Source organism: Vigna angularis, chromosome 1 (assembly GCF_016808095.1).
Source record: "Vigna angularis cultivar LongXiaoDou No.4 chromosome 1, ASM1680809v1, whole genome shotgun sequence".
Taxonomy (NCBI): Eukaryota; Viridiplantae; Streptophyta; class Magnoliopsida; order Fabales; family Fabaceae; genus Vigna; species Vigna angularis.
Window position 1 is genome coordinate 55,558,562 of NC_068970.1, and position 24,999 is coordinate 55,583,560.

Below are 24,999 nucleotides of genomic sequence, written 5' to 3' on the forward strand. Positions count from 1 at the left end.
ATTATATTTTAAATAGATCTATCTAATAGGATCATTATCGTTCCATAGCTAAAATAATTGGCTCATCCTATGTGAGAGGAAAACTCTAAATATGTTTTTTCATCTATTAACATTAAGGTGTGCTTATTTCAAAAAGGAAAAATACAAACACAAAACATACTAATAAGGAAGAGAAGGTAAACTAATATACAAAAGAAACATCATATATTAATAAAAGATGATGTTGTATCACAATTAATCATACGTGTATAAACTATATAACCAAATACACTTCTAAACTCAATTATCTAAATACATATATTAATATGGAATCTCATAAGGTTTTATCACTTGTGATGGATACCCCCATCCACAACATTAATCTTATTCAAACCATTGGAACTTCAAAACGTTCTTTTGACCAAGACTTCCTATCATTCTCAACCCCTCAACCATTCTTCTCTATATGAGTTGAGTAATTAATAAAGTATCGGGATAACATTTAACCTTGGACTCTCACGTCAATGCAAACACTACACAACAAATGAAACTTTGAAATTCCTTTCTCCAAAACAAATCACACTTTACCTTATTAACAATTATCTCATACAGTATCCATTATAACCATCCTATAATAGCATACATATATACATCAAAGAAACCATTGTGAAATTTAGAAAGCATATTTAAAGTCACTCAACTACCACCCAACACCACTCAAATAGAGGAGTCCCTAGAAGAGTAACGTCCAATGTCATCTAAGTGGCACCTAGTGCCAGCCTAAACGCCCAACAAGTCTAGTAGTCGCCTATCCAGAGGACCCTTAAAGCTCCTAAGATTTAATTAATTTTCTGGCACCCAAAAATCCTGATTGGCACCCAACGACACCAAGTTAGTGAGCTCTTTCAAGTATCGTCCAACGAGAAAGACCCTTGCTCAACGATAACCAACTCAGAGGAGCCATTGTCTCATTGGCGCCAAGGGTTATTAGTGATGCCCAACACTATCTCAATTTCCAAAAGCTCCTTTGAGCTTTGAACTATATGTAATTTAGCACTTTTGAGTAAATTTTCACTTACTAACATCATATTACTTTCAAATTTCATATTGCAATTCAAATAGTGTCATATTACTAGTTTAAAGACTTCATAGGGACATCTCAAACATAGTCAAAAATATAGTTTTCATAAATAGCTACTATATCAAAGCAATAATTCATTTCATTCAATAGACACAACCAACTAAAAGTATATCAGACCAAATCGTCCAAGGTATTCAAATTTCACATATTAAATAGCCAAATTGAAATTCACGAATTAAAACAAAATATCAACAATATTTAATCATAGAATTAGTTATTTATCAATAATAAACTACATATATTATCTAAATTATGTAATTTAGATGCCTAAGCCATCTCTATCTCTACAAGATACTCTATCTACATATTGAAACATCACAAGAATAATCAAAACATACCATTATAATCACTTATAAGCTTAAACTCATATTCAAATAACACATCAACCTAAAACACAATGATCAGAACACACCATTACTATTATAATTTTATACTTCTATTTTTAACACTGACTTTAAATTCACGGATTTTATAATTTGAATATCTTCATGTTAATTCGCCATCAAATTGTTATTACAATTGAGTCCAACCATTCATTTTCCATCTCTTGTATATTTGTAATTTAATGTATGATGATCTGAAGACAAAGATAACTAAAATAATAGATTATTTATTAAACATAACACGGGTTTGTAAGGAAATAAGGTTTAGTGGTGAGCATTGGCAAAAGCAAGCAGATTTTCAAAAACATTCTCAATGTCTGCATGCAAATCAAGAAACTCCCAAGAACACTGTATTATCGTATTAAGGAGCTATAAAATTTGATAATAGTAAAAATTAAAAGTAAAAGTGAAAAAGATTATGAATTTAATTTCTTCCTTTAATATTTAAAAATATATCTTATCTTATTACAATATCCTGGAGATGGAAATGATAGTGTGCATCTACTCATGGGAAATGATTCCAGGACATCGCAGTTTTGCTGAGTGCTTTTACTGATATCATGTTGTTATCATGATAATGTGGCTCTGCCATTTTTCATGGTGTTTCAACTTTATGATGACATAAAACCAGACATGATAGAGTACTTTCGGTAATTAGGTAAATAATGTCTCAAGAAAAACACCTGAACTGTGACATGTTTCAATGATTAAGCCTCTCACTGTATCCATAGTTCCCAACACCTTTTTCTTCTTTTATGGTACTTTTCTTTTAAAAGATAAAAAAGTATTTGCCATACACGTAATCCTATCCAACAACAAACTTTGACTTCTCCTCTTACTCTCTTTTCAACATTTCCTTCCATGTCGTTAATTAGAATAAGTCAGCCGTATTATTATATTGGATAACGATACTTTACAACATTTTGGTCTAAAATTACTTTAGAATTAATAATAATAATTATAAACATTAATATGAACTAATCACGTAAATAATATTAAAATATTATCAAAAAAATATTGTCAAAAAGTATCGTTATTTTATTATATTATCATTTCAAATAGTAGTAAAATATTCTTTTTCTACTCGTTAACAATTGTAAAATTTTGTGATTTTCTATCTTATTAACAAATATTTTCCACTATTATATTTAAAAAATTAAAAGTAATATATACTAAGATTGATTGAATGATACTTTCCTATACATATAACAATGACAAATGATAAAGTTTTCATATCGATTAAAGATTTTATAATATAAAAATAAATATTATCTTTATTTTATAGAATTGAATTAAATTTAAAATTTATTTTTTAATATATAATATTAAAATTATACAAAATAATCATATTTATTATTTGTTAGATCGTTATATTATGTTAAATCGCTGTCAAATTAATAATAATGTCTAATCTCACGTTATACGTCAACATAAAAGTGAGTTTGAAACATCTATTATAAAAATAAAAGGAATTTACAATATGAAATAAATCTCATTTTACAAACTAAAAATTTTATAGTTGTGTTTAATTTAAAATTCACTTCCTAACCTAAATAAATTATTTTATAATTTTATTTGATTAATTTCTTTTAAATGTTAGAAAAATAAATCACATTGTAATTATGTAATCACCGTTTGAAGGTTATCACCTAGTTTATGATATGTTAGGAATAATAAAACTATCCGTGTATCTTATATTAGGAAATATTATAAACGAAAATTTTCCATGCAAGTTAAGTTATTAGAAGTCAGTTTTATTTTCTACACTGATTTATATATTTAATTATCAGAATATATAGGATATGAATTCAATATAATACCACAAACTGAGACCGAGCATATTGCACCCAAAACAGGTCTCTATAACATCGTCGGTTAAACTCCTAAACAGGTCAAATTTTCGTAAGCTTACAAAAAAAAGTCTCAATTTTTTTAATACTAATATATTTCTATTAAATTAATTATAAAATTACGTTTAAAAAAAGTCTCATTTTTTTAATATTAATACACTTCTATTAAGTTTATTATAAAATTAAAATAAATTATTTTATTAATAAAAAAAAATTTCATGTTTAAATTTGCTTTGATCTCCAAAGTCCTTGAAGGGCCCTGCCAATAACTCTCATATAGGTCAAACACTAGCACCATTGAATAAATGGTTGGCAAACTATGATTTGATATATTTTTGCCAATTCCAACAACAAACTTTAACTTTTAGTAAAACATTGCCTAGTTTAAATTTAATGTGAAGTTAAATTTATAAATGTCCTAAGATTTTTTATTTTGAAATAATTTTATAAATATGATAAGAGGTTCATGAAATTTATGAATATAAAAAGATAAAGAAGTTATAGGTAGTATTGGCCCACGAGGAGTGAAAGTTCTAACCACCCCACCATAAACCCAAAAGGCAGCTTCACACGGGGCCACGCCCACGATTATAATCATGCCTACTTCTTTTTTAATTGGTAAAGTCATTTCAATCTTTTTCTCGAATGATGATCACATAATTATATTAAAATTATCTCTAATTCAATATTTATTTCTTATAAATCCATCACGTGATTCTGAATTCTGGATTAAGAAAGTTCACGGAGCTTATTAACTTATTAGTGAAGATTATGTACGTCTTATTGATATTTGGTGTGGTTAGCGATTGTTTAGGAAAAGATTAAAAAAAGTTTGATTAAGAGAAAGAGACAAATATGTATTATAACAAATAGTTTTGCTATTAAGAAACTATAATACTTGTATGAGATGATATACGTACATGCAAAACTAAAACATGACTTAGGCATTATAGATTTATTTTAGTTTATTTATCCATCAAAACTATAACTTTAGGTATTATATATAGATTTTTAAATTTTTATTATATCAATCAAATTAACTACAAAATTCTCAATTGTTTTCACTATAACTTTAGGTATTATATATATATATTTTAAAAATCACTCGAACTGGTTATAGCTTTCAGTAACTTATGATTGCTTTTTGTAGTAAAAAGTGAAGTAACGTAGTTGAAGATACCTTTTTTAACCTTGACAAGTAAAAAATGGACAACCCAAACAAGTAAACAATATTATTTATGTATTTCTTTTCTCAATTCCTTGAAATATTTATTTTCCAAATAACCAAATAAATAAATAAATAAAACAGTTTAAGACATTTTCTTTAACTCTTTTTATCCTGACAGGTAACTGTCAACAAAAGAACAAGAGACAACCTGCCGGCTGCCCTCACCTAACTAAGATCGTCCACACTTCGTACTACAAATCTCTTTTATATTTTTTCAAAAACTATAAATCATAATTTAAGATACGAATCATTCTAATTATAACTATATATATAATAATTTATTAACTTTTATAATAACTATACTACAAATCACACTAACAATCTTTACTATTAATTGATATTATATATATTTTTTATTATAAAGAGAACACATAATTATGTAAATTCTCCAAACACACCCTTAATATTTGAGGTACTTCATCCACTGAATGATTGTATGCTCACTTATTTGAGAGTGGAAATTTTGCAGGTACACTGTTAAAGCTTCACCTGAAAATGTTCAGTTTGAATATTACACCTGTAACACTAAATAATTAAATATTAATAATTTTAAATAATTAATATGCGACTTTAAGAAAAGGGTGTTAAGACAGATACTAACAAAACTGCTTTAATTTTTATGACTGCGTATGGGATTGTAACATTTAAATATATTATCAATTATGATGAATATGCCAATTAATTAACTATATAGACTCACCGATATTTCCATTCAATTCCATTCCACTTCCTCTCTGAAACACATTGGATTTTCAAACCCCACGCCACTTTCTCTTGACTTTGCTCTATCCCATAAAATTAGCTTCATCTCCAAGCTCTCTCTCTCTCTCTCTATACATATATCTATATCTATATATATAAATATATATTACAACAACCTCTCTCTCTCTCTCTCTCTCTCTCTCGTTCTTTCTCAATCGTTTGCTCATATTAATTAACATGGCACGACCCACCACTGTGGTACTCCTCTTGATGATTCTCTTGGCTTCACTTTGGTCATGTTTAGAGGCAAGAAAACTTGTTGTAGAAAACCAGCAGAATAAGGTGAATCCATCTTCAAGAAGGGACAGTTTGTTTCTGAGTGCCCTTCCTAAGGGTACCGTGCCACCTTCTTCTCCAAGTAAGAAAGGACACGCCACGGAGGTTGATGAGAAGCTCATATCCCGACACCTCATAACAATCGATCGTGTTCTTCTAAGATCTGTCCCTAGTCCTGGTGTTGGCCACTAATGATTAATCAATTCTCTTTCTTTCTTCTTTCGTTCCTACCACATTTTTTTTATTATTGGTTCAGTTTTGTTATAAGTCAGATTCTTTGCATGCTGGATTGTGATGTTGTGATATAAATAAATAAATAAATTAGTGGAATGAATATGTGTATGTGATTTCCTCTGTTTTGGGACTACTTGCTTTCCCTTTACGATTACATCAATGAGAAACATGAATGAATAAATGTTAAACTCTACGTCAATGAGTAACCTTTGCATCGAAGTTTTCTCAACTGGAACTCCGACTTTGAACATGGCTCCATTTGTTGTCATACTAAGAAATTGTAAAAAATGTAAGAAAAAAAAAACTCCATTCCAGACAATTGTTGGTGAGCTTCCACTTACTTTTTTTTTTTCTGAAGAGTTGGTGTGTAAAGATTTGATGGCATCTCTGTTTGAAAACCGCTGCTTAATTATTATAATTAAGGCACAGCTTTTCTTAAAGTGTGATTTGTCTTTTGTAATAAAGTTTTTTAATACACACAAGTAAAAGTTAAATCTTAGTCAATGTTTTTTAAGGAATCTAACTGTGCGTGTGTTTTAGTACGTACTTGTGACTCGGCGATGATATGGTTCGATGGTTAGAGATCCAAATTACTTTTATATACTTTTCACCTTCCTTTTCAGTCACTTTAATTAAGAAGCGACACATGATTAAAAGAAATATTTTCTCCTGATTTCTATGTGCTATTTTTGTTGACATGTCACTTTCCGCAAACATTTTTTCAAAACAAATGTATTTATAATAAAACATTGGTTTAACGTCTCTAGTCCCTGTTTTCGTTCAGGACGTTTATTTTATGGTTTTTCAATTGGATTTTTATTTTTGTAAAATTGAATTAATTATAGGTTTATTATTAAATTGGGAAAACGGTCATTTAATATTGAATTACATTATGGTATAGATAATATATTGTTTAATTAGATGTGACATTATAAACGTATTTGAATTGTATTTTGTATTAAAAAAAGATTGTAAATAGAAGAAATCGGATTTACTTAAAGGACAAAGTAGACAAAAGAAAAGAAATTAAGTGCAACCCAGCTGAGAAATCAATTTGAAGCTCAGAAACGAAAACAGAAATCAAGATCCCAATTCAAACATTGCAATTTCAATTACACCAGAGAATCTCTAATTTCACACTTTCAGCAAACCCTAATCTCATCACAACTCGTCGTTGACGTTGTCGTCGCCGGACAAGGAAGTCACTCGCCCTCGCTGTTGTTGTCGGAGATCACTCCTGACGCATTGTTGTCGTCTTCTCTCACCACCGCGATGTCGTTCGCACATGAACTGAACCCGCATCCACCATTACAGGTTGATTCGAAGGAGGAAAGCCTCCGCGACCCCCACCGCCCAGAGAACGCCCACGCTCAGAGCACCGCTGGGACGCCATCGCTGTCGCACCCTCACCGTGCCACGTGGAAGGGTTCACGTCCTAGCCACTAATAAGCTTATCCCCTACCTACAAAACCCGTAGCAGAACCAAGAAGAAGAGAAGGAAGGAAGACGTCTACTTTTCCTACTCCGCGAGTTCGAACAAGGTCGAAAGGAGGAACAAGCTCTAAAGCGAAACGCGCCCTGCCGAAAACGACAATCAGATCTTCTCCCCACAAGGCCGCAACCATGGTACGAAGAATTGAGAAGAGGAAGAGGAAGAATTTTCCTGCATGCGCCGCTAGACTCCCATTGATGCATTTTTTGGTTCAAGAAAAGAAAGGTGCTACCTTAGCAACTTTCTCGTTGAAACAAAGAGAAAGGGAATGAAGTTTTCCAAAACCCTAAAACTCATCTATTAATTTAATTTGATTTCTCAACTTTACCCTTAATTTTATTTTCCCAATGTAATGTGCACTCTATTTTCTAATTCAAAAATTAAAAAATACACTTCACACACCTTTTTAATGGTTTGATTCAATTTTGTAAAAATAAGGACCCAATTGAGACGCCCAAAAAAAAGAGTTCTATTTGAAATTCTAGACGAAAATAGGAACCTATTGAGACATTAAATCTAAAACATTTTTACGAAAATTTTTCAAATAAATTTGAATTACCAACAAAAGAAAAGGTTAAATTATATAAACATACATAGATAGAGAAGTTTTGTATATTATATATAATCACCTATAAAAGCTGCACAATTTTTTTTAAATGACTAATATAATTTTTAATTACTTATTATAAGAACTAATAATTAATCTTAATTCTCTCCCACGTCTAAAGAAAAGTCTTCTCACTGCCTTCTTAATTCAAATTTTTAAAAATCCAAATTTATTACACCTAAGATTATCATTAACTTCATTTTTGTTCGTAAAGGTAGATAGTACTCATAACATGCAATGTTAACTTTTTACTGTTTTTTTTATAATGAATTTTTTACAGTATAAAACTGTATCTTCCCCATAATTCAAATTATGCAAATCAAATAAATCATAACTAAACACCTCAATTATTCTAAAACCTGCCTAATACTCACTCAATCTGATATACTTTCTTACAACTATTCTTATTTTTATGCTCTTAATGATCTAGTATTAGAGAAACCGTTGCGGATGGTATTAGAAAGTGAGTTTATGCCTAACTCATCCCCACAAAACCGGCTTGTAAGGTGAGGTTTGCACCTCACTTATATATTATCATTTGGCCTTATTTCTAGTCGATGTGGGACTTCCAACACACCCCCTTCACGCCGAGGTATAGACATCTCGTGCGTGATAGTAGAAATTGGGTGGTCCGATAGCGGCCCGATTGCGGGTGGAAGAGAAGAATAGAATGCCCACTTAGAACTCGCTAGGATAGGCTCTAACCATGGCTCTGATACCATATTAGAAAGTGAGTTTATGCCTAACTCATCCCCACAAAACCGGCTTGTAAGGTGAGGTTTGCACCTCACTTATATATTATCATTTGGCCTTATTTCTAGTCGATGTGGGACTTCCAACAGATGGATCTTTCTTTTAGCGAGTTGCTGATAAAAAATCTCACGTTATCCTAAAAAATTCTCATTTTCAATTTTAGTAAAAACAAGAACCAACATTCTATAATAAAAGTGAAACGAGCATATCTAATAATGAACACCGTGGAAGATTCCTAATCTATTAATTTAATTAGTCTTACTATACCCAAGATTAATTTTAAGAATTTCAATATTTCTTTTTCAGTTATAACACTTTTTAAGAATTTAAAATGGATTGCCTAAGTTAATCTCATATCTTTGTATACAATTTCTTTAAAATGGGTATTACAAATTATTTCTCAATTATGTTTTAATGATTAGAAACTAATTCATATATAAAATGGTGCTTATATGTAACATTCACATAATCCAATCCCAAATGATACTTATAGGGGAGAAGTATTACGTAAAGTTCCTGATTATTATTTGATGATTAATATTAATCATTACTTAATCATTACTAGGTGTGCTATTAACGATTTTTACCTCAATTCCACGTAAGCCAAAGTTTAGATAAATTTTGTTACGCTGTTGTAATTTAATTATTCGATGAAATATACTATTAATGAAAGTGCATCGAAAGAAAAATGACTAGAGTTCAAAAGCCAAAACTAGTTTAAAAACTTAAAATGTGCATTAAAAAAATATAATGTTTTAAGGATAATTAAAAATAGGTTTTAATATAAATACTGGTTAGTGTCATTTTATAGTTATCAATGATTTAAAAAGATAATTTATTAAAGACCTCTAACCAGTCTTAGTTGATTTTGTTAGCCATGTAATTAAAACATAATAATAGACATAGTACATTTATTGGTGATTTGATAAGAAGAGTAGAAGAGAAGGAAGTTTAATGTATAATAATTTTGTGGGAGAAAAAGTGGAATGATCCCATATATGTTAATAAATTCAATCTGATACAAATAAAGTTTGAAAAAATGGTTATAGGTGTAAGAGTTTGAAATATGATTTCCAAGTGTTTATAAGAAAAGGTGTGTTGGATATATACACAAATTGAGAAAGCATGGTAGGTGAGATCTTCAACTTGAAAGTACAAAGTAGGAAGAAAAAATGAGGTTGCAGATGGTCCATGTATGCAACTACTGGTCTGCCATTAAAACACTCAAAACGCGTCCAACGAACCAAGATTCACCCACCTCTTTTTCTTATAAGGGGGGATCACCGTCACTCGCCTGTGTTTTGCCATCTGCACACCTTCTCACATATTTCTCTCAAAAATCTCAAATTCAATTAAATTACAGATCAATTTGTACACCAAGACATAATGTTTCGGATGGTCTGAATAACATGTTCAAACCTTTAAGTCTTTAAGTTATTCATTGTTTCCAATACACTTGTCTTCTTCCTTTAATTTCAGGGGGGAAAGAACTGTACGTAAAGTTTAATACAGGTTATCAAGTTTCCAACTCATTAAAAGGAGTTAAGTGTTGTCCAAAGTTATTAAAACGTTGTGTTTGCTAAACAATACTACTTTCTCTGTTGCCAATTTTTTCAAGAATTATTATTTCTCAATTGAAAAGGAAAAAAAGTAGATAGATGATTTCATTCTGCCACTAGATTCCTATACTTAGTCATGTTATTAATTTGTTGCAGTTATTGGACCACGTTGTTTGATTTTGAGTTAGAAAATTTTGATCCACGTATGTATTGAAGAGGTGACATTAATAATAGTGAAAATAAAATCACAATTATTTTGATAATCTTTATTTTTTTAATATAACTATTTTACAATCAATTATAGTAATATATGAAGAAAATATCATTACAGGAATATTGTTTATAAGACATGGAAAGGTTGGGTTTCCAAAAAGACGGGCCTTCAACTTCAAACTTTTCATCCTACACTTCTAAACTGTAAGAAAATTTCAATTTTAATCCTAATTAAAAACTGTTTTATATTTTTTGAAATTTGGTCAAGGATTTCCTGCAAGTGTTAGTTTCAATTTCAGAGGCTTGCTTTTACTTTTACGTGCATTTTGCATCGAATTTCACCTCATCTTGTTCTCCTTTCTCACATTTGTCTTACTCTCCTTTCTCACATAGTACATCACATACAAGTCTTTATTGTTTTCGCAACACAGGCACCACGGTCACTGCAAACTTGTTCTTTTTCACAACAGAGATACAGAAACACAACACTCTTCTTCTCATTTTGGTATTTTAGTTTCTCCTTCTCTTTGCTCTCTTTCCCAGTCTTTGCTCCTACAACACTCACTCAGGACAATATTTGATATGGAGTAGAGAGGAAAATGTTGGGAGAGAAACACTATTAAACAACTGAAGAAAATGAGGTGTAGGATTTTTTAATAGATAGGAAATTAATGAAGTGCATGTGGGGATGCATGTTTTGTGATAGGGTGAAATGGCTTTGTTGTCAATGTTTAGTATAGAATTTATGAACAAACATAAAATTAACCTATAACTACCTAATTAATTAAGGGTATTTTTGGAGATACAAGATGAAACATTCTCCAAAGAACTGCAAAGGCACACTAAAAATTGGATCTTTCGGGATATATCAGGTAGCATAAAGTATGTAAACAGAATAAGAATATATTAATACTATTCTATATTTTCATCTTAATATTTTTGTTTATGTTACATATTTTTTAATTTAATTTAGTACTTTAGGCTTGTAGACTTAATTTCTTAAATTTAGTTTCATTTTATCTCTTCACTTCACTCGTCTCGTGTATTTCCAAAAATATTTTATTATTTGGATAAGGGTCCTACACAACTCTCCTCTTCCTTTTTCTTCTTTCGTTTAATTTATCTTTATTTTTTAGATTGATTTCACTCTGAAAAAAATGTTAATTTTGTTATCCTACAAAATTATTCACATGTCTACGGGTGTTTTTATAACTTTTTATAAATCCTAAAATTAGTAAGTTTTTTCTATAATTTTGTTACAAAATTTAAAATAATTATTTTTAGATCTTATAATAAAATGGATAAACTTTTTCTTTTAGTCTATGTAGTATTTTTTTAAAAGTTTTATTTCTAAAGAGAATTCAAATTATTATTTCTACTTTCTAATATTTATTTCAAGATAAATAAATATGATTTGTTTCATAAATCTTAAGAATTTTTGTGAAATGTATCTCGACATTATTATGTGATATTTAAAATAATCACTTGACATTTTGTTCAAACCGATCATCTAATATTATATAATATATAAATAATTGAAAGTAGTGATTTTTTAATTTAGATAAAAGAATAACAAAAAAGTAATACCGGTGTAAAATAAAAATCAGTAAACATGTTCGCAGTTATTATTTATTAATAATATTTACACTTCATTACACATATGTGGCCTATTAGCTCAGTTGGTTAGAGCGTGGTGCTAATAACGCCAAGGTCGCAGGTTCGAGACCTGCATGGGCCAAATTTTTATTATTCTTATTATATTTTTAACTTTCATTCAAAATAATTGTTTTAAGATCACATATAACATTGGTTTTTTTTTTCAAAATCCATTATCTATGATGGCTCATTTACCTTACGAAAAATTGTAGCATCAAGTCTACAATTTTGTTTATGAATACAATACTGCAAACAAAAATTACCAAACAACAATGAAATAGTTGAAAACAATTTTAGATATAAACTTAGAATATTTAAAATATAATTACAAATTTGGTTAGAACTTGCATAAACTTTGGAATTGTTCCAGTTTTATAAACATAATTATATTCTAGTGATCATCTTTTACACGATTGGAAAGATGATATATCTTAGTGGTTCTCAACTTTTCAAACCATTCACTATTTCTATTTCCACTCATCGCACCTCCACAACAACATCAAGAAAGAGTAAAAACTAATGTAGAGAGTATAAACAAATAGAGTGATGGGTTAGAGAATCTAAAAATCATTAACATGTGATTGCCTTTCAAACTGGTATCAATACCAATTTAACAAAAAATATTTTTTGACTAAAATAAGATAGGAACTAAATTGAAAACAAAATAACTAATGACTCACATTTAATAAACCATTCAAAGTCTAAATAATCTATTATATACACACACATTTAGGTATACAACAATGTAAAAAATAGTTAACAATGCTTCTATTCATGCATAACATGTTTTTGTCGCCACACAATGCTTCTATTCACGCACAATGTTTCATGTTTCTGTCGCGCAGTCGAAAGTTTTTGTTCACATAGTAAAGGAAAAAGGAGAACGCGCTAGAACTTTTATAAACAAATTTAAGCTAAGACTTATAGGTAAAATGTAAATTTTGACATATTCATCGTGTATTTTTCACGTCTAACTTTTATAGATTAAAATTGAATGAAATGATATTGACGTAATAAATTATTTTTGTGTTAATAATAAATAAAATCTAACTTATTCTTGAAAATGAAATTAATAAAGAAGATGAATGTGTCCATTTCATTTAATACATCATGCAAAATGGAAATAAATTATTACAAAAATAAAATAACAAAAACGTGCTCCTCATTTGTATTCTAGACGAAATAAAAAGAAAAACCTTAGTTTATTAAGAAAATAAGTCCACGTGGTGTGTTAATATAAGGGGCACATGTTTTGGCAAGTGTAAATGGCATGAAGAAACTGAAGAAACAAAGGGATTTTGTGTTCCTCATGAAATATGTTGACGCTCTCAAACATATCAACTTTTGTTAAAAGAGATTGATTGATGAGAGCTGTTTAGTATTTATTAGCTCGACTTTGGTATTCGGAGTGCACATCAAGCTACGAATAAACTAAAATATCCAAATCGGGAAACATTCTTTTACCCAATTGCATCACAATTCCCACTTACTCTCTTTCATACGCTTCCTCATCCTCAACTTTTACTTCAAAATTAATTTCAAACATATTATCATCATTCAAGTAAAATTCTTCAAATCACCAATACCCTTTATGTTAGGGATTTCGGTAGGAATTCTAACACACGCACCGTCTTACTCTCACGAAAAACCAAGTCACCGAATAAGGAATGAGAAAAGAATATGTATTCACCAGAAAAGAAACTAGTATACAAAGCATTCCAGGAGCCTAACCTCCTTCACCAGTGGTAAGACCGGTCACAGATCAACAAATGTCTAACCAACCCCCTCAGATACAACAAAGAGGTCCTTATAAAAGCCTCTTTCCCCCCAAAACCCCTTAACTGTCTTGCAGTTAATTCCCAACTGACTTAACTGTCTCACAGTTAAGTCCAACTCTCTTAACGGCCTCCCCGTTACATCTTCTGTTTCCCCCTTTTTCTCTCATAAACCCTCCATTCTCTAACATTACTCCCCTCCTGAAAACCGACCTTGTCCCCAAGGTCAAACTCGGGAAATTGTTCCTGCATCAAACTCCGATCCTCCCATGTTGCACTGTCTGCCCCTCCATCTTGCCATTCAACTAAAACCTGTTCACGTTGTTCCTCCTCATGCTGCTGGACCCTTCTATTCAACACCTTATTTGGCCAGCATGTGTATCCCCCGACTTGCAAGTCTGCTGGCAGCTCAGCTTCCACCTGCTTTGTCCCAATCGCCAACTTCAACTGGGACACGTGGAAAACCGGGTGAATCCTTGCTGTCGCTGGTAATTCTAATCTGAATGCCACCTCCCCTATCTTCTGGATCACTTTGAACGGCCCATAGTATCTAGCCTTTAACTTCGAATGCAATTTTACCGTCATAGACGTTTGTCGGTGGGGCCTTATCTTTAAAAATACCCAATCATCTACCTTAATGTTTATCGGTCTCCTCTTACGATTTGCTTACTTTACCATCGCGTCTTGCGCCTTCGATAAATGGTATCGCAGCTGCTGTAATGCTTCATCTCTTGTCTGTAATTCTTGATCTACTGCTTCCACCCTTGTTTCCCCCGGAATAAACCTTGCCAGCGACGGAGGTGCCCTCCCATAGACCGCTTCAAACGGGGTACATTTGGCAGCTCCTTGATAACTGGTGTTGTACCAGTATTCTGCCCATGGAAGGACCACGGCCCATGTCTTAGGTTGCTCGGAACAGAAGCATCGTAAGTAGCCCTCCAGCACCCTATTCAACACCTCTGTTTGGCCGTCTGTCTCCGGGTGGTATGCTGTGCTCATCCGGAGATGGGTTCCCTGCATCTTAAACATCTCGCTCCAAAAGGCACTGAGAAATAAAGGATCCCGATCACTCACTATGGTCTTGGGAATCCCATGAAGCTTCACTACCTCTTTTACAAAAGCTTCCGCGACCGTTCGGGCAGTATAGGGATGCCTGAGTGGTATGAAGTGCCCGTATTTACTCAATCGGTCGACAACTACCAATATAGCGTCCTGGCCCTTGGATTTTGGCAGTCGCACAATAAAGTCCATGCTGATGTCCTCCCATATAGCTTGTGGAATCGGCAGTGGTTGCAATAATCCTTGTGGGGACGCCGTCATGTATTTGTGTTGCTGGCACACCAAACAGCGACTGACATACTCCGTCACTGATTTCTTCATCCCTTCCCAGTACAGCGACTGTGCCAATCTCCGGTAAGTTCTATAGACCCCCGAATGGCCCCCCGTCGAGGTGGTGTGAAACTCCGCCAACAATTTCTGTACCCACTGGGATTGTGCCGGAATAACCAGCCTCCCCTTGTAGTGCAATCGTTCATTCTCAAGGGTGTATGCCGGGTATTTGTTGGGATCCTGGAGGACTCCTTCTCGGATTTTTTTCAAGTTATCATCTTCCTCCACTTCTCGCATCACATCCGGAAAATCTTTCCAATACGGTCTGATTATTCCCATCAATTCACCACCCCCGTCATCCCCTTCAGTCTCATCCTTGTTCTCCAACTCCTCTCTACCTTTCCGTGATAATGCGTCCGCCACCCGGTTACTGGCTCCTAGTTTATACACTATGTCGAAATCGTAGCCGAGCAGTTTGGCTATCCAGTGTTGCTGCGCTTGTGTCGTCACCCTCTGTTCCAACAAAAACTTTAGACTTCTCTGATCCGTATACACCACAAATTTGTGACCCAACAAATATGGACGCCAATGTTGCACCGCTAGGGCCACCGCCATCAACTCCTTCTCGTAGATCGACTTGCCCAAGTTAGCTTCCGATAATGCTTTGCTAAAGTAAGCGATTGGTCTCCTTTTCTGGGTGAGCACCGCCCCAAGTCCCGTGCCCGACGCGTCGCATTCTACCTGGAAAGGTTGCGAGAAATCCGGCAACGCCAATACCGGTGCTGTGGTCACCGCTATTTTTAATCTTCCCATCGCTTCCCGGGCAGCCTCCGTCCACGCAAAATTCCCCTTTTTCAACATCTCAGTCAAGGGCTTGGCTATCTTCCTATAGTCTCGGATAAATCGTCGGTAATATCCGGTGAGACCCAAGAATCCCCTCAACGCCTTCAGCGTTTTTGGCTCCTCCCACGCTATTACCCCCTCTATTTTTTCCTGATCCATCTGGACCCCTTCCCCTGATATGACGTGCCCCAAATATCTGATCGTCTTCTTCCCAAACTCACTCTTCTTCTGATTTGCCACCCAGTGATTTTGCTGTAAGCAAGTCAACACTTGCTCCACGTGTCGTAAATGCTCCCCCCAGGTTGCACTGTAGATGAGTATGTCGTCAAAAAAGACGAGCGCGAATCTCCGCAAGAATGGTCCAAGGAGGTCGTTCATGGCGCTCTGGAAAGTGGAGGGGGCATTTGTGAGGCCGAACGGCATCACAAGGAACTCGTAATGTCCCAAGTGAGTGCGGAACGCCGTTTTCTGCACGTCCTCCTTATTCATCCGAATCTGGTGATACCCAGCCTTGAGGTCCACCTTTGAAAAATACTGTGCGCCCTGGAGCTCGTCCAGCAGCTCTTCTATCACGGGAATTGGAAACTTGTTGGGAACCGTGGCGCGGTTGAGCGCTCGGTAATCTATACAAAACCGCCAACTCCCGTCCTTTTTCTTGACGAGGATGACCGGGCTTGAATATGGACTTACACTCGGTCGTATAATCCCAGCATGCAGCATGTCCGTCACTTGGCGCTCGATCTCTTCCTTCATGACGTGCGGGTAACGATAGGGACGTACGTTCACGGGGTCGGTTCCTTCTTTTAACGTAATCCGATGCTTCTCTTTTTTATTAGGTGGCAAACCGGTGGGTTCCTGAAATACCCCTGCATGTCTTGTTAAAATGTCCTCCAAGTCCCCGTTCGTCTCTTCCGCCCACTCTTCTCCTACTTCCTTCGCGCTCGTCCTCTCGCCCTCCAAACTCCAGACGAACGCCCAAGCCTCCACCTCACTCAACTTCATTAACTTCTCAGGTTCGACCACCCTCTTATCCAACTTCGGATCGCCCTTAACAACCACCCTTTTTCCTGCATGGTCGAACGCCATGGTGGACTCCCGCCAGTTAAGGGTAATCTCCCCCAGCTTAGCTAGCCACTCCACGCCTAGGATCATGTCGACACATCCCAGGTCGAACAAGTAAAATTTTTCCCCTATCGCAACTCCCCCCATGTCGACCACTACCTTCGGACAACATCCCCTGGTCCTTTTCTTACGTCCGTCTCCCAGACTCACCTGGTAGGGAGGGGTGTCCTCCTGTGCCAACTGTAATTCCTCCACCAACCGTCTACTCACAAAGTTGTGGCTGGCACCACTGTCAATCAATATCAGCACGTCTTTTCCTCCCACTTTTCCCTGCAACTTCAATGTTTTAGGTTGCGTCAGTCCACCAGCCGAGAACGCCGATAACTCCATGCCGGGAGGTTCTGGCTCTACATCTTCCCCTTCCACATCCTCTTCTTCATCTTCGGCCAGTATCACCACCCTTAAACTCTTCTCCGGGCACTGGTGCCCTGGGCTAAATGGCCCCCCACATCTGAAGCACCTTCCTTCTTCTCGGCGTTTTAGAAACTCAGGATAGGGCAGGTTTCTTGAGCTTCTTCCACGGCCCTCACTTCCTCCGTGCATTCCGCCTCTCACCAGACCGCCTCCCGTAGTGCTGTCACGTCTAACGGACCCGACACTCTCGGTCGGGGTTGTTCGCATCGTCTGGCTCTTCGGCGGATCGGTTCTTACCACCCCTGTTCCACCTCCTGTCGTTCGTCCCCATGATGGCGGGTTCCTGAATGGCGTCCACCCCATCAGACCTAGCCCTCGTAGAGCCTCTTCGACGTCTCGTGCTAGTTTCATAGCCGTCATCAAGTTTCTTGGGTCGTGGGGTCTCACCTGGCATCGCAATTCCTCCCGTAAGCCCGCCAGGAAGTATCCCAACAACTGGTCGTCCGAAAACGCTTTCGTCTGTCCGGCCAGAGCTTCAAATTCCTTCACATATTCCTCCACCGTGGCTGTTTGCTTGATCGCCGCCATCCTCTCAAAAATGCCGCCCCGGTATCGACTCTCGAATCTGATCAACAACGCTTCTTTGAGCCCCTCCCATGTTCGGTCGCTCGCCTTTTCCTTCCAAAATTTAAACCAATAACCGGCGCTTCCCTCCATACTGATGTGAGCCAGTTCGATCTTCTCCGCCTCCGCCACCTTCTGTATCTCAAAGAATTTTTCGGCTCGAGTGATCCAATTCAACGGATCGGCTCCTTCAAACGCTGGTAACTCCACCCGTCGCCTCCAATTCGGTGGGTTCTCTGATCGTTCTCCTTCTCTTTCTCCTTCGGCTCCATCGCGCCGGCCACCCCCATTATCATTGACTGAACCATTGCTCCCGTCAGAGCTCTCCCTGTTTGGCTTGCTTCGCGCACCCATCAGCCGTAATAGTTCTTGGATATCTTTACGCATCGCTATCGAGTCTTGCCTGTTTGCCGCCGACTCCGCCTTCAACCCGTCAACTGTCATCTCCAAGTGTTCCATACGTCCTTCAACTACGTTCATTTTTCCTTCCATTCTGTTCTCCAGAGCATGTAACTTCCCCTCCATCGCGTTCTCTCTCCGATTGCAATCCGGCAGGTCGGACCACTTTGTTAGGGATTTCGGTAGGAATTCTAACACACGCACCGTCTTACTCTCACGAAAAACCAAGTCACCGAATAAGGAATGAGAAAAGAATATGTATTCACTAGAAAAGAAACTAGTATACAAAGCATTCCAGGAGCCTAACCTCCTTCACCAGTGGTAAGACCGGTCACAGATCAACAAATGTCTAACCAACCCCCTCAGATACAACAAAGAGGTCCTTATAAAAGCCTCTTTCCCCCCAAAACCCCTTAACTGTCTTGCAGTTAATTCCCAACTGACTTAACTGTCTCACAGTTAAGTCCAACTCTCTTAACGGCCTCCCCGTTACATCTTCTGTTTCCCCCTTTTTCTCTCATAAACCCTCCATTCTCTAACACTTTATTTATATCATTGTTCATTATAATAAAACACATGAATCAAGTAACACTTGAATTGGTAACAATAATTCATTTCACGTTTACACTAAAAAACTGGGTGAATGTTGGGATAGTCAGTATGGAAACGGCAGAAATTATAGTGTAGCAGTAGTAACATGTAGTCCTCACATGTTTGCCTAGCCATCTCGTGAGTTTCCCCAAACAAATAAAAAATTTCCAACGTACACTTCTAAATGCTACCTCTGTTTACCTAATATATCTGTCAGACATTGCTTGAACAAGTTCAATATTTCTTTATATTCATTTCATGTAACGCATTATTTTGTACCATTCTTTCAGGGTGTGTTTTTTTTGAAAGAATTTGGGGGAAATGATTTGAATGGATTTGAGGGTAATATTTTTGTTGTTTTTTTGAGTGGATTTGTGATTAATTGAGAGTGGATTTGGAAGTAAAGTTTGTGAGAATTAGTGTAGGATTTGATTGATGTGATAGATTTAAAAAATTAGTTTAATTGGTATAAATTATAGATTACCAAAATGCCCCTAGTTATAAAAGTAATATAAAATGTTATTTATTAATGTTATATTTAATTATAAAAATGTTTATAAAGAGAAAAAAATTATAAATAATTTTTAAAATTAAATTTTTAAAATTATAAAAATTATAATGTAGTCAAATAAATTTATTTTTAAATGTAGTATTTGTTTGTAACATATTTTTTGTTTTGTTTTTATAATAAAATGTTTCTTTTTTTTTCATAAAAATAACTTAGCTTCTATATTTATAATAATTTATTTCCGTCCAAATAAATAGAATCAAAAAATATTTCTTAAAGTAACTTTGTAATATAAAGAGTATTTTATTATTTTTATTTGAATTTTTAAAAAATGAAGATTTATCCCCATAAAATTTGAATTAAAAACCTATAATTAAGAAAGAAAATTTATCCTCCCACACATCCCCAACCTCCCGCCACCCCTTCCCCCCAACTTCCATCACCATTACATCCGCATCTCTGTAATACTCACCACTGCATCCGCATCTCTGTAATACTCATTCACCAGAAAAATATTCCTCAACCGCCGTACGCTCCCACCACCCTGAACTCCCTCCCCTCCCCGCCTACAAACCCCACACACCCAGCCCGAAACCCGGTCCACATGCAGTAAGTAGCTGCCGGGACTCCCTCCAATTCATCCGCCTCCGACGAAGACGACGAATCCGACAGCGGAACCTGTAACAGATCGTGCTCGCTCCGGTGAAGATCGTCTCCGGTGATAGGGAATCGGAGGACTGCCGCGCCGGAATCGCGTCCGCCGGCGATGCTGCTCCCTTGCGTACTTGGTATCTTGTGGTTGAAAATGGGGAAAAACGCGTCGTCGAAACAGGCTTCCAATTTCAACGTAATACCCCTCCAAGTAACCAAAATAACGAAGTTCTGTAATCGGTTACCACGTAGACGTAACCGATTACAGAAATGCTCACATTCCTTCACACCACTGTAACCGATAAACCAAAGGCTATAACCGGTTACGGCTGAGACTGATACTGTTCATCATCTTCTCAAACACGCGGTGGTGCTCCTCCCGCCTCCTTGCCGCAAGTGGAGGTCCACCACGAAAACGGCGAGATGGCGGCTAAGCTCCAGGAGGTCAATTTGTTGGCAAAAATTGTGGCGAGAAACAACAACATCGCGGCAGCAGATTTGGCAGCACCAGGACGAGGAAGAGAGACGTGGACAGAGAATAATGTGCAGACAGTTTAGAGGGCACATATGTCATTTGTGAACAAATCAGCGCAAATCTCCTCTTGATAGCGAGATAAAAAAAAGAGCTTCATCCCGCAAATGATCGCTTTTCTTCGCTCACAAATCAGCGCAAACGAACAGTTTGTGCCTCGCAAATCATCGCTCTCTTTTCTTCATAAACAGTGTTTCACCTTCAAGCGAACAGAGCCTCAATATTTAAAATTTATCATATGCCCAAGTCTCTATCGTATCTTATTTCTGTCTCCCATCAAATCCATATTTTCTTCAACTGTTCTTTGTCCACAAAATGAAAAACTCCACATGGTTATTTAATCACTAGCTTAATTTGGCTTTATTTAAAGGTTAACCACACAGATTAACGGGTTAGGTTAACGAGCAAATTTAAGCAGCATATTCCCTACTTTTCTGCCATCAAATTCAAATATCAAGTTTGAACCATTACTGTTCCAACAGCCACTGAGTTTATTTCTGACAAAAGAAAAATGGAAGTATTTGCAAGAAGAAACAAATCTGACACTCAAAGTTTGTCTTTTGTGGGCCCTTAAATTTGATAACCTCCTACCCCACCACACCATTCTCCTTCTCTCTTGATCAAAAGAATATGATGTTGCCACCACATGTTGGCTCCTCTCTCTCATTGCACCCCTGGCCCATCAATCATGCACACACCCCACTCTTCCCTTACACTCCCATCTTCTATCAAATCCAACATTTTCCATTCAAATTCTATCATTAACACTAATCATATAATATTACTGATTAGGTTTCTTCTTTCAAAAATGTCAAACCTGTTTAAGTAAACAAATGTTTCTTCTAATTTTGCCTAAATTGAGAGATTAAATTAACACAAACACGCCCTCTTATTATTCTCTTGCGAACATCATAATTTGTACTCATTTTACACTTCAATTACATAAACAATAAACATGACACGGTAGTTAAAACATACGACATTATGGTTTTATTACAGAATAATACATCAACGGCGGTGGAACCTTATCATCAAAATCTTTCCCGTAAATTAGCCATAGACTTTGGACTTTTACTTTATACAACGGTTTATAATTGAGCACTACGGCAACACTTGGTTAAGTAATGAAGGCTATGCTTATTAAAGTAAAACTTCACATACACTCCAGTCAAACACACCCTAATGATTATGCTTTGAATCATTACTCCTATACTTGGCGTATTAAATGAATCAATAATCAACCGAGAGAGACTTATACTTCATTTATTATACTACAGCATCATTATACAAGACAATTTACATTTGACATTGACAATAAGAGAAGAAAAAGAAAACAGAGACTGAGAAGGTGTATATACCAAATGTATTGTACTATAAATTCCTTGGAGAGTGTCTAACAGAGCACCTGAAACATCCCTACACTGAGACCAAATATACAATAATAACCTAAAAAATGCCTAATTATACAGGAATTAATACTTTGCTCTCTCCCTCAAATAATAATAATACAGAAAATGAGTTGTCAAGTATTCGTTTAATACTCCTTATTATATATTTAATAAATTTCTAAACATTTATTGTAAATTAACGCTCCGTATATACTTGACAACTCATTATGAGTATTATACTTATAACATTAGCATTACCGTGGCGAAGGATACTAATACAGTAATTAATACTGACAATGATGCGTATCAGGAACTTGCCGGAGAACCCACCAGAGAGAGGTAAACCTGACTCTGTATCACTGTCTTACCAATTTTGAAACCAGGAACCACCGTGAAACCCACCCTAAGCTCACCGGAATTGGAATCAGAGGATTCCCCCGAAACTGAAACAGGTTCTTCTGTCACGCTTTCCATGTAAACCTCAGAGAACCTCGTGTTCTTCTTCACCTGAAAAACAGTAACATCGTCGTGAAAGGATAATGCCAAACAATGCAGGGTCCAGACGCGCTTTGCCATCTCTGCAAACGCGATGAAGAAAGCGGAATCTGGGTACCCTCCAGAGTTCACCACCTTCCTCTGGTTCAAGTTGCCAAACAAGGAACACTCCATTTTGGCATGCACCACTTGAAGGTACTTGGATTTCAGGAACTTGGAAAAGGAAGAATTTGGGTTGTGGGCTAAGTACTGTTTCGGGTTCAGAGACTTGAGCTTTTTGAATTTGTCAAAGTAGAGACTTTGTCCGTGTTGGAGTGAGTGTTTCTGAGGCGGGTCTTCTTGCACGCTGAAGTTTGGATTGTTGAAGCCTTCGAACATTGTTATGCACACAAATGATTCAAATGCGAAGCTCTGGTGAGTTGGTTTGGCGAAAACTGCATTTGGGTGGATGAACTTGACGGCGGCTTCGAGATCCCAGTGAGCAGACTCCATCTCCGCCATCATCAACTTGGAGAAGCTTCTAACTGATCGCAAAGTGTGGTGAAGAAAATGGACGAAATGGGTTGGAATCAACGCTGAAAGTCTGAGGTTATCGAACAGTGACAACGAGCCACTCGAGTTGAGCTTCTTTTCAAGTGTTTTGTTGAAGGAGACGCAGTCGTCGAGGTGTTTTTTGAGCGATGAGACGTTGGAGTCCTTGAAATCAACCTCGGCTTCGAGCCTCTTGATGGTGATTTCGTAGGTTTTCATCAGGCTCTGCTGTTCCTGAATCTCCGCGAGCATAATGGTGACTTGGGGTGAAAGATCAAGCTCTTTTTTCAAGAACCTGCGCTTCAACTCTGATATGGCTTTGAGTTCATCCACCACGGCTTGATCCGCGGCTTGAATGGACTGGTTGTTGTACGGGTGCTGCGCCATTTGGAGTTCTGCATATGCTGCTTTGATGGTGGTGACCCCAGCGAAGAGTCTTGCAATGAGAGCCTCCATAACTGCTCTATTTCTGCCATTTCCCTGGTGGGTTTTGGTCTGATGATCGGAGAAGAGATCCTCCTTGACTTTGAGGTGGGAGTTGAGCATGCAAATGCCATTGTTAGAAGCGAGTTTGGTTGCACTTCGGAGGCTGATCACCTTCTGGAACGTCTTCGCCAGTTTCTTACTCCTATTGTTGAGTGCTGATTTTGGTTTAACGGTTTCCATCTGGAGACAGAGATTTTGTTGTTTGAAGCATAAGAGTTTGGGGGGAACGTGTGTTGGGTGTGTGTTCACAGCAAAAATCAATGAAATCCAAGAAAGGGAACTTGTGTGAGAGAAAACGTTAGCCGAAAAAGGAGATTTTGGTTGGAAAAGCAGGCTCAAATCTTTGACTATGCTATCAAATCAGTGTTCTAGCAGAGGATAGAGATTAGCAGGGGGTGATATTAATATAATGGAGAAAATTAAGGAAATAAGAGTGCTTTTAAAGCGCGGGAAAAGAAAAAGGAGGAATGGTTTAGCTTTGTGACGAAAGATCTTAAATACTGGAAGTAGGCTTGTAGTAGAAGAAGTTTGAGATAGAAGCCAAAGCCACTGATTATTTACTCTTTTTCCTTTTTCTATTTCCTTTGGCTACTTGTTTTTCGAATAATACCTGTAGAGCTACCAAGAGAGATGATAGTGTGGGGCCCGTTGCCTTACGTGATTGATGGGTATCATCTTCCTGTCGACCCTACCAACCATACAATTCAGCTTTCCCCTCAAACTATTAGGTATACATAAGAATACACAGTTTAATACTTATGCACATATATAGTAAAAATGTCATTGCGAATCTGTGATGCTTGTCTGATGGAGAACATTATGAAACATGTGAGGAGCTAGAGATGTTGTCTTTACCAGCATGCTAAATATCTTCTTCTTTGGAAAACCAAATGATGGTTATTAAGCACTCCACAGTAATTGTTTATGCAGATGAACAGAAAGATTTTGAATCATTTTTTTTTCATATTGGCACCTCAAGAAAAGATTCGATTAATTATTGGAAGTGGTTCATTGTAGCTGTAGGTACATGAACGGCTACAAATATTTTGTAGTTATGTAGCCAACCTGAATAAAGTTTACCATTATCCAGGCTTTATGTTAAAAAATTTAAATACGTACGCATATATAGCTTTTATTTTGTGGGGGACACTACAGTCAGAAACATTATTGTGGTTTTCAAAAAGCTATTTCAATTCAATGGTTATCAAAACTCTCTAGAGACGAAGTGAAGGAATACT

The 24,999-nt window shown here is 36.1% G+C and overlaps 1 protein-coding gene and 1 non-coding gene across 2 annotated transcripts; one reads left to right on the forward strand and one right to left on the reverse strand.

The window, feature by feature from the left end:
- The first annotated feature begins 12,141 nt into the window (after positions 1-12,141).
- TRNAI-AAU (transfer RNA isoleucine (anticodon AAU)) lies at positions 12,142-12,215 on the forward strand. Its single transcript has one exon. It is a non-coding gene; the product is annotated as a tRNA-Ile (tRNA).
- A 10,005-nt stretch (positions 12,216-22,220) lies between these two features.
- Positions 22,221-24,454, reverse strand: LOC108336162 (protein GRAVITROPIC IN THE LIGHT 1). Its single transcript, XM_017572496.2, has one exon. It carries the CDS (start codon positions 23,939-23,941, stop codon positions 22,556-22,558), a length of 1,386 nt encoding a protein of 461 aa, XP_017427985.1. The 5' UTR covers positions 23,942-24,454; the 3' UTR covers positions 22,221-22,555.
- Between the last annotated feature and the right edge of the window lie 545 nt (positions 24,455-24,999).

What these genes read in the sequence shown, in the direction of transcription:
- LOC108336162 (XM_017572496.2), bottom strand. Translation starts at nt 23,941, where the DNA reads ATGGAAACCGTTAAACCAAAATCAGCACTCAACAATAGGAGTAAGAAA.